The 11698-nt window shown below is 39.6% G+C and overlaps 1 protein-coding gene across 1 annotated transcript; it reads right to left on the reverse strand.

Moving 5' to 3' along the window:
- Positions 1-6503: 6503 nt before the first annotated feature.
- On the reverse strand, positions 6504-7448 carry LOC122104800 (olfactory receptor 9I1-like). The gene has a single exon (XM_042675727.1). It carries the CDS (start codon positions 7446-7448, stop codon positions 6504-6506), a length of 945 nt encoding a protein of 314 aa, XP_042531661.1.
- Positions 7449-11698: the final 4250 nt, after the last annotated feature.

Genomic DNA, 11698 nt, shown 5'->3' on the forward strand with positions numbered 1-11698 from the left:
AGCTAATTTGGCCGAAAGAAAGAGAATAGATACTCAACTCAATACAATTAGAGATGAAAAAGGGATTATCACAACAAACCCCAAAGAAATCCAAAGGATCTTGATAGAATATTTTGAAGTCCTATAATCAAGTTAGTTTGGAAAAAATGGACAAAGTTGTAGATATAGTTGACCCACCAAAACTGAGCCAATATGCCCACTTAAACAGAACTACAGCATGCAGTGGATTGAGGACATAACCAAGAGTCTTTCAACTAAGAAAAGTCCAGGGCCAGATGGATTCAAGGTTGAGTTCTATGATGCCGTCAAAGAAGAATGCTTGCAATACTCCTCAAACTCTTTCATGAAATAGAAAAGGAAGAAACACTATCAAAATCACCAGTGAAGTATTACACTAATTCCCAAACTAGACTGAGATGCACCAGCCAGTGTCCTATTAAAGTCAATAACAAGATGAGTGTGTTCATTCTCCCGCTCTTTTTAAGTATGGTATTAGAATTCATATTCAGAACAATAAGGCATGACCATTATATGATTAAACAAAGTGAAGCTCAGAGTAATTAAGGAAGTTGCCCAATTCCCTCTTGCATCTAGAATGGAAGAGAATCAACATCGATTCCAAGATTTTCTGACTCCAAATTCTGAACTCTTCCTACTATAACCCACCACATCACCTTTTCCACAAACTCTAGCCCAAGACCTCTCAATTCATATAATAATATCATATAATATGCGAAATTTCTTAGGCAATCATAGTCTCAAATTTTATAAGAATAAAAAATGAGAACACAATAATGATTTTATGGTTTTATGGATTTTTAACCTAGCATGATAAGAGCTTGCTTAGTTGTCAGAAGGTTACTATCCAAGGTACTTCACAGAACATAAGAGTTTAAAACCAGGCTAGTGATACATAGTTTTGCATGATGTGAAAGAGATTCTCTGAGCATTATTGGTGTGGATAGCACTCAGAGTAGTAAACAGAGACTCAACAGGCTGCTTGCATGCAGGTCAGCTCAATAAAGGAAGCAAAGGTTTGTGGTCATTAAATATCTTAAGAAGGTCAAAACATGCTGCTGGGTTATTATTATCTATAACATGCTTTGATTATAATATTCAATTGTAAAGAATATGAGATCTCTAGATAGTATGCAGAGAGAAAGAGAAGGACACACACACACACAGATATTTACAAAAAAAAAAGAACCCATTAGAGAAGATATGACCCCTAAATCTTCAATCTAATCTCTTTTTCTTCCTTCCAGTGGTTGAGCTCTTTGGGGACAGTGGTGGAGTTCATTTAGTCAATTTTTATCACCTTTGCATTACACCTTCATTAAGTCAGGTAGCAGCTAAGCACTTTGAAGTGATTATTTCCTCTCAACTTGATAATAACATTACGAGATAATACTATTTATCTTTATTTTGCAGATAGGGAAATTGAAGTTTAGAAATGTTAAGTATTTTGCCTGCCTCTTTACAGATAGAGAAAAAAGGAATTTTGATTCTACCTTGGTCCCCTTACCCAAGTGGTAATAATGGTCCCTTTGTTGCTTTTCTGAAAACCATCAGTAGACATTTTTTTTGAACATCAGCTCTGTGGCAATTATGATGTTACATATTTTGCATACATTATCCTAAAATTTTATGAGCCAGTTATTATATTTTTATTCTGGAGGAGACTAAGCATCTGAATAATTAAATCCTTTTTCAAAAATCACCTGATAAAGATATCTTAATCCAAGACTATCTTCTTCCAAATTTAGCTCTCTTCATCTCCTTCACATACACAGAAGTGTAATAATTTACTTGGAAATCTCTTGTCTCAGTTCTTTGGTTTAGTGTCAGTCTCCTCATGAAACTGTCTTCATTTTTCTAACATGTATTTAGTGTCATACATAGCCCTGATAATTAAAGCTGTAAGTTTCTAAAAATTTGATCTAGTCTTACTTGCTTATTTCATATAAAAGTTGACAGCCTGTGGTCTTAAGAGATGCCACTTCGGGCGGGAAGGACCGGTTCACTGTCCAATTCCCCTTCCCTATTTTGTAGGGACCTTACATCATAGCAAGTATATTCCCTGGATTTCTAAGGTAATACATAAATCTTAATTACCTGGGGAAATAGTGCACTGGATTAATCTTGGGCTTGAAATCAAATTTAGTGTAAGACCAATTAAGCATTTTGTAGAAAGCAGCAAAGGTTGCTGAGACAGGTGGATGTGGTGATGAATTTGAAGGCCGTATCTCACTCACCAAACCAGCAGGTATTTAAACTGGTTTTAAAGATGGTTTATTTAAAGATGGTTCCATGGGAGTTGTGCAGTGGGCTCAAAAAAGTTTTTTTTAATCTCTGGATCATAAACCAGCACATAGACAGTTCTTCCCGTCCACTCCCCCCACTCCCGCCCTGCCCAGGGCTCCTGGAAAAACCCAGCCCTGCCAGAGAGAAAGGACTCAGAAGAGCCTCATTATCTCATTTTGTCCACACATCCTGGAGGACAAAACAAACCTTCTGGGAGTTTGTGGCAACTCTTAAGCCATGAAGCTCAGCTGAGCGCCCATGGGGACTGAAGTTGTCTGTGTTGTCTCTGGCCCTCATGCTCTACCAGCCAGCACTTAGTGTGGTGTCAGGACTTGAACTCAGATATTAGATGAAAGTTTTTTTTATTATAACAGCCACACTCTTCCCTATTTCTGACTTTAAGTTCATGTCAGGGGCTGAGCAGATCAGTTGCATGATCTGCTCAGAATTTTATAATGAATGTTCTGGAATGGTCTAGGCACAATTTAGTCACATCAGTGTTGAATAGCTTGTTAGCTTACTTCCCTTCATGAGTCATTTTCAGGATTTTTTTAAAATCACCATCTTTCTTTCTTCCTGCTCTCATCTCTTCCTTGCCTCTGAAACCCACTATCTCTTTGCTATGTCCCCACTTTTGCTCTCTAAGTCTAATTACCTTACATTTTTCATAGTGATTCCTTGGTGTTCATTATTGACTGCTTAGCTATAGTATAGTTTTGGACATTCCCTCTTTGCATTATTTATTGTACAAATACTTTGTTTAGTTTATACTTTGCCATACATGTACTGATCATATTTATACCCACATCAACCTCTTTTGTTCCCATTCCTTCTTCCATTTACCTTCCCATCTCTAAAATAATCCTTTTTCTGCTTTCTTTCCTTTTGAAAAAATATAGATTCTACATATGAGAGAAAGCAAATGATCTTTGTCTTTCTGGTCTTATTTTACTTAATACGATTATTATTAGTGCCATTCATTCTATTCTTTATGACTTAATACTCAACTGTATCAACTGTATCTATTTATCTATCATCTATCTATGTACATGTATGTTCATAGATATGTATGTATGTATTCTATTTCTTTATTCATCTGTTCATATATACATAGGGTGATTGCATAGTTGTAATCCCAGCTTTGTGCAAGATATAGGTATGAGGATAGTAGTTTGAGTTTGGTTCTGGGCAAAAATGTGAGAAGAGGCCTGGGTGAAGTGTTAGAGCACCTCTTCCAAAAACATGAGGCCCTAAGTTCAGTACTGACAGACAAAAAGAAAGGGAGATACATATATAATATATGCACATGTTTAGTAATACGATAAATACATGTGCAGAAAAAAATCACACACAAATGAAAGAACTTATGTGAAAAATTGCTATAGCAAAAATCTGTTAGTTAAAAAACCCTAGCTGGGAATGGTGGCTCAGGCCTGTAATCTTAGTTACTCAGGAGGCTGAGATCTCAGGATCTCGGTTCAAAGCCAGCCTGGGAAAGGAAAGGCTGTGAGACTCTGATCTCCAATAAACTACTCAGAAAACTGGAAGTGGTGCTGTGGCTTAGGTGGTAAAGTGCTAACCTTGGGCTGAAGAACTGAGGGACAGTGCCCAGGCCCAGAGTTCAAGCCCTACAACTGACCAAAAAAAAAAAAAAAGTTAAAAACCCTTCATTCAAGCCTTAGAAACACACACACACACACACACACACACACACACACGCACGCACGTTCTGCTGTTCTGCACTTAGTGTAGTGTCAGGACTTGAACTCAGATCTGAGGACTTATGTTGAAGATCAGTTTATACCAAGCATGCTCTTCCCTATTCCTGATTTTATACCAAGCATACTCTTCCCTATTCCTGACTTTTAAGTTGCAGGTCAGAAGCTGAACAACAAAAGAATAAATAACAATAACCGCCCAAACACACCAGCCAAGCCAAACCATAACAACAACAAAAGCCAAAACAAAAATCAGAAGAAACAAAACCATCAGTCAATCACTTCTTGGTGAGGAGCATTCCTCTCTCCTCAGGTTCGTCCATTTCCTGCCCACAGTTTAATTGGTAAGTAGGGAAGTTAATTCGTCTCTCTGAGATCCAAATACGTCAGACCAGAAAGCAATGAGTACAGGCTGAACCCCATCTAGAGCCGTAGTTGTTTTCTTCCAGTCTCTGATCACTCATGCGTGGTCTGTATTTCCTGATGTGTTCACCCACAGTTTTCTCCTATGGTACGTAATGGCCCATGGTTCCTGCCCGTGGCTTGGGGCTGCCCCAGGTTCTCTCTGCGGGGTTGCCTGGCACACAGTTCCTCTGTGTGGGCTAGCATGGCCCACGCACCCCCATTATGTTGTGGTGGACATCTCAGTTTGTCTGTGTAGTGCTGCGGCTCAGAGCTCACAGTTTTGGACAACCTCTGCGTGAATCGGAGTCCAAGTCTTAGGCCACACTGATTTTCAGAAAGGACGCTTGGTTATCCAACAGAGGGGCTGAGGTCTTTAGGATTTGAAAAATCAGAAAAAAGGCCGAATCTTCTGCTCTCTGGAGGTGTCAGTAAGGCCTTTCTGAAGGTGACGCCGTGATCCTTCCGTGGCACCAGTGCGTGTTTAGAAGGGGCCAGGACCCCATCTGCAGCATCTAGTTGCTGCGAGGAATGCAGAATGACAGCATCTCCAAGCCCCTCCCCTCCAGTGTACCAGTGTGCACTTATGAGGTCTCCAATGGAGGCTTTCGTTTTCTTAGTTTTGCATATAACCCTATTGGAGGGAATTCTCTGTTTTCCTTAGCACGTCTTGTCGGGGGCTTTTGTTTCCTTTATAAAGATAAAATTCAACATTTCTGGAATTCCATGCTCTCTCACTATTATTCTTCTCTTTCTCTTCTTTTGTATTTCCACATCCCCCATCTTTCCCTGCAGACATGCACCTGATGTATTTCTTTTTCTTTTCTTTTCTTTAGAGTTGGGGGGAACTTAGAAAAGTGCTTTGTTTCTGATTTTCCATATTCTCTTTTCCCCAACCTATAACATTTGTTGAATTAGGATTCATTCTACTTAATTTAGGCCTGAGAAACTAAATATTTACTCAAAGTCTCACAAGGAATGGATGGAAAATCAGTGTTTGCTTTCAGCCTTGCCTATTGCTGAGCCATCTTGAGTGATCTAGTATATTTGAGGAAATGGTTTCTTCACTGGAAAAGTCAATTTTATATAGGTACATATTTCAAAATTTTATATTTAGCTGTGTTTTAACAACTTGTTAAAAATTTGTTAAATAACTTGCCTTTTAGTGATGTATATTACTGTGAAATCCAAAGAAGACCAGGTATGCAAATCATTTTAAAAGCATCTGTGGAAGGACCAGATAGAGGCCTTGGACTGAGAAATGAATGAAGCAAAGACTCAGCTCTCCAGGGCTTTGCAGAAGGGGTCATGCGTAGTTCCTCCTGATAAAATCTTTGCTAGAGAGGCAGTATGTGTTCCAACTGTCTATATCTGTCTGTGTTCTTTGACATTGGTATCCCCAAAAATAGGACATTTGGTAAATTGGAGTTGCTCATGAGATAGCTAGAGGGAAGAAGCAATGTGTTGAGTCCTTCAGAAACTAGCCTTGACCCCTGAGATTTCCTCAAGGTTAAAGTGCATTAGTTCACCTCCAAGATGTCAGCATAACATGGACGCAGGAACTACACAACCACTGAGTTATTTGAAAGTTCTTTTATTGGGGCCTGGGGAAGAGGGAAAGTACTCTAAGAGAAAGACATTGTATCGGTGAAGGGTGAGGCCGGTATTAAACAACTCACAATGCTAATTGGGTGATGAGAAACAAGTAAGACAATAGCAGACTTCTACAGAATCCTCAGATGTAATCATTGGCAGGGAATATGACAGTGTGAATGGTAGAAAAGGCAGGAGGGAAAGGCTACCAAACCTCAGGGCCAGGTGAAGTAGCTGAAAGACCTCAGATGATGCATGTGATGGCCTCAAAGAGCAGGAAGAGAAATCTGAATGCCAAGGAATGGCTTCATGAGGGAGATGGTGATGAGCAAGTCCTAGAGCTGTTGGACTATAGAAAGTTCTCTACTTTATAGTTTATGTGTCTGTTTTCTTTGTGAGCATATTGGATGCATACACAGCGCTGATTTCTATTAAGGTATATTTATGTGGCAACAAAATTAAGAAAAGAGGGCCACTAAGTCTAACCTATGCACTCAAGGACACCTGGAATCTATCAGTGACCTTTCTGAAGGCAGCTTTCACATCCTTGTTCCTCAGGCTGTAGATCAGAGGGTTCAGCATGGGGATGACCACAGTGTAGAAGACAGACACAATCTTGTCTTCCTCCAAGGATGTGTCTGAGCCACTCCGTATGTACATGAAGGTGAGGGTTCCATAGAACAGGGCCACAGCCGTGAGGTGGGAGGCACATGTAGAGAATGTCTTGGCCCTGCCACCTGGAGACTTCATCCTCAGAATGGACTTGAGGATGAGCAGGTAGGAAATCAGGATGACCAAAGCATTGACCAAAATCACAACGTTGGCAAAGAAGACAAGGATAATCTCAACATTTTTGGTGTCACTGCAGGAAATCTTCAGCAGAGGTGGGAAGTCACAGAAGAAGAAGTTGATCTTGTTGTCCTCACAGAAGGAAAGAGAGAAGGTGCATGAGGTACGTAGAATGCCCCCAGACACACCACAGATGTAAGCTCCCATCACCAAAGTCCAGCAGACTCTGGGGTTCATGGCTGCAGTATAGAGCAGTGGGTTACTGATCGCAACATAGCGGTCATAGGCCATCACGGCCAGCAGGAAGCACTCTGTACCTGCACAGATGGTGAAGGAGAAGAACTGGGCAGCACATCGGCTATAGGAGATGACAGTTTTGTCTGTGGCAAGGGTGGCCAGGATCTGAGGGGTGATGACTGAGGTGTAGCAGGCATCCAGCAGGGAGAGGTGGCTCAAGAAGAAGTACATAGGGGTGTGGAGTTGGATGTCTACTTGGATGAGAACAATCATGCCCACATTACCCAGAAGAGTGACAAGGTAGAAACCGAGAAATAGTATGAAGAGGGGAACCTTCCACTTGGGGTGTTCAGTAAAGCCCATGAGAATGAACTCAGTTACCATGGTGAGATTATTATTAGCCATAGTATCTATGTAATCTTTTGATCTGAGGATGAGGAGGAAGGAAAAATATTCCAGAATTGAATGACAATTTTTTTCCACTGGTAGAAGTTGCATTTGCAATCCTATTTTTTTTTTTTTCAGAATGATTTTCAGAAATCTTTAACCTGGGTGATTTCCTTGGGCATTTCTTGAATTTTCATAGTGGTGACACTTGATCATGGGTTTCTTTTTTCAAATGAATTCTGGTTTATGTTCAGGAAATTTCTGTGAAGAGAGATTCAATTCTCAGGTTTTAAGAGGAACAAGGTGGACATTTATTCAAATACCCTCTGGGTCCAAAGAAACATAGGTTGCATGGTTTCACTCATTTGTTGTAACTAGAATGTGCCTAGAAAGCTATACTTAAACACTCTGTATGGTAAAAAAAAACAACATAATACACTTGGACATCATAAATTACTCAAGACTCTAGGCATTCACACACTGAGACCAAGGGAGGATATTCTTAGCAGAGGCTCACAGGGGGTCATAGCTATGTGCATATAATCATACAACATGATGTTTATCAAAATGTACTCCCAGAAATGGAAACAAGAGGTTTTTTTTCCTTCACCCAGCCCGCCTTTGTAGCTGTTTTTGATTTCTATACCTTTTGTCTTATTTGTAAGTTTATCTGTCTTGAGGAGGGTAAACGGGAGCACAGAAGATGGGATAAAGGGTGAACAAATACAGCAATGATAATCAGTAGATGCTATGTTGAAAATGAACTGCGCAACTTGTGGGGGAAGGAGGCTGGGAGGAAAAACTGGGAGAAGATGAGGGAAGAGGGGCCATTGTCCAAAAAGAAATGTGCTCATTACTTGACTTATGTAACTGTAACCCCCCTGTACATCACCTTTACAATAACAATCAAGCAAAACAAGACAACAACAATAAAAGAAACCCCTAACAAATGTCATCTGGGACTGCAGTCTTCAATACTCACTTCTATACCCACCATGCATTTGGTCAGGTAGGTATTTGCCATATAAGCTCCACACACAGAGTCCTTCATGGGAGTTGTCTTCCTCTTCCCAGTGGCCTACATGAATTCAATCTATTTTTTTCTCTGAAAACTCTTTATTTTTTTTTAAAAAAAAACTGGGCTGGGAAGGTGGCTCAATGGTAGAATGCTTGCCTTGCATGCATGAGGCCCTGGGTTCGATTCCTCAGCACCACATAAGCAAAGAGAAAAAAGCTGGAAGTGGCACTATGGCTCAAGTGGTAGAGCGCTAGCCTTGAGCTGAAGAGCTGAGGGACAGTGCCCAGGCCCAGAGTTCAGGCCCCATGACCGGACCCCTTCCCCCCCCCCCCCAAAAAAAAGATAAACAAGGTCTTCATGTTGACTATTCCCACAATGTCCATATTTTTTTCTTTTTATATGATTATTCAAACAGGCAGTAAAAATTCCCTAGTCAGATAGTCTTAATCATGACAGTTGAAAGGACAGGTTGAATACATTGTGTTTAAGATGATAAATATGTTTAAACCCCTCATCTTGTCTTATATAACCTTGTTGTAAGGCTTTGGCCAAGTTATCTATACCTTTGTGTCTCAATTTCTTATCTATGACACAAAAATATTCTGTCTGACTGTTCAAAAAGAAATGTACTCACTGCCTGACTTGTGCAACCCCTCTCTATATCATCCTTACAATAAAAAAATTAAAAATAAGCAACAGAAAACCCCCCAAATACTATGCCTGAATCAGTGTGTATTTTCAATATTAAATAGCTTAATACCTGTAAGGAGTGAACAGTTTCTAGCTTATAAAGTAGTTTGCTATTATTATTCTTTGCTGTCATTATCAGTTTTAGAAAGTATGTGTCCATTTCTGGTCTAAATGATAATGCATTTCTCTCAACGGGGCTTTACTGTATTGGTCTATATATTTATTTAATGTATTTACTTGTTCCTACATGCCTACATGTCTATATGTCTTTATATATTGACATATTATTCTTTATATAGTGATGCATCATCTTTCTCTATAGTCACATATCATCTATAATTGAGATAGGTATACAAAGATTTATGTCTTTGTTATAGTATCTAAGAATTTGGACTCTCACTAAAAATATGAAGAAATCACTTCTTTAATATTTCTTCTGCCCTCATTTCTATTCTATTTTTTTTTGTCGGTCACGGGGCTTGAACTCTGGGCCTGGGCTCTGCCCCTCAGCTTTTAGTAAAGGCTATCGCTCTACCATTTGAGCCACAGCGCCACTTCTGGCTTTTCCTGCTGTTGTGGTGTTGAGGAATCGAACCCAGGGCCCCATGCATGCAAGGCAAGCACTCTACCACGGAGCCACCTTCCCAGCCCTCTATTCTATTTTTTAAAGTCACTCTTTTCCTCCCTCATGTAACAATGTTATCACTTTTAGTCTGATCTTTAATACTTTGCCCATAGGTTGATTATATATTAAAAAATGGTGGTGTTTAACTATGATGTTTGCATACATGCTGTGGAGATGCGGTGGATGACATGTCCCCAAACTTTCATTGCTTCTAGGAGAAGCTCTCATTCATCATGTGACATGAATAATCTTCTCTTACACCTTGACAGTTGCTCAACATAATTAGATCTGCCTCATCATAATTTCTGCATTTCATAAAGTTCCTTTTTGCCATATGGCACAGTTCTGAGTCACATCAAAAAGCATGTGTTTGATGTGTCCATTTCCCACATATATCTAGGATCCCCATGAAAATGATGACTGTCTGATCATCCTTGGGAACTCTTGTATAGAAGTGCACAATCATAACTCCGTTCTTGAAAGGCGTCTCTTTGGTTGCACAACGTTCTACTTATGGTATTGTGCAGAATCCTGGCTGGACACATAATGTGATTCTTAATTTGCGGATGCACAACTGAAGCCAGATATCTAAAACTATCTGGCTTTCTCATTTATAGGGGAGCCAGACCCACAGCAGAGTCAGAATCCTTTACCCTCTACTGGTTCCCCTCAACTATCTGCTTGGCTCATAAAGCAATATTCAGATCTCTTCAAGCTCAAATGTGCTCATTCAGGTTCTTTGAATCTATAGCCAAATCTACAAATTTGACATTTTTGATCGTTAAGCACTTCCTTTCTATCAGCACATCTGAGAATTTTATTTACATGGCAGAGGATGCTGTTGTAGTAATAAAACAATGGATTCATTACAATGCTTCTTTTATAAAACGTTCTTGCACATCTTTTTATATCTGTAAGCAGCTGGGTTTGTTTTCACACTCTCTGATTGAGATTGTGATTATAAAATGGCAGGGCTGTGGAGCTGGACATCTACTTTGATGAAAATGATCGTACCCATGTTCCCTAGAAGGGTGATGAGGTAGAAACAGAGAAACAACATGAAGAGGGGAATCTTTAGGGTGGGAAAGTCAGTAGGCTCATGAGAATGAAGCTGGTGACTGTGGTGAGCTTTAGCTTCACCATGGATTCAATGGAGACCTGGCCTAGGGGTGAGAATGAATTAAAATCAAATCCCAATTTCTGGTAGGGATTGCAATCCTGGGTCTATTTTATAGAGCTTGTTTACCAGCAATCAAGAACCTGGTTGATTCTCCTTGGAAATGTGCTGAATTCTGGGACCTGAACTTGGAACATTTGAATTAATTCTGGTTTAACTTTTGGAAATTTCTGTGAAGAGATCAGTGATCTTAAATTTTGAAGGGACCAAGACAGATACATAGCAATCTCACCTCAGACAGGAGACTCTTCCATGACATACCTAAAACTGAGCCTTCAGAGTTGGAGAATTTCTCCTTTTTACTTCTCTTTTCAGACCAGTAAGCCCTTTCCTTGTTCTTTCTACACACTGACCTCCCCAAATAGATGAATTAAACCTATTCTTCTCATGGTTGCCTTCCACAAGTTGGAAAGTGATGGATCGGCTCTTCCCGATGGCTGTTTTCTTACAGTGAACTGTTAGATGTTGTTCTTTTGATTGTGTGATTATTCAGGAAGGCAGTAAAAATGGCCTAGTCAGTATTAATTAATAAGAAAAAGCTTTCCTCCCCAATTTAGTCTTTACCATTTCAGCTCAAAGGCTGGAATATTACATTTCAAAGTTTTCCAACCAATTTTGACATATCGATTTTAAATAAGTTCAAAGTTGTAGACTTGATGTGCATCAGTTTTATGTGGCTTTGGGAATATTTTCTAATCCCTTTGTGACTTAATCCATAATGTGGAATTTCTAATTCATAAGGTGAAAAATGTAGGCTT

Source organism: Dipodomys spectabilis, unplaced genomic scaffold (assembly GCF_019054845.1).
Source record: "Dipodomys spectabilis isolate Male_0828 unplaced genomic scaffold, ASM1905484v1 ptg000030l, whole genome shotgun sequence".
Taxonomy (NCBI): Eukaryota; Metazoa; Chordata; class Mammalia; order Rodentia; family Heteromyidae; genus Dipodomys; species Dipodomys spectabilis.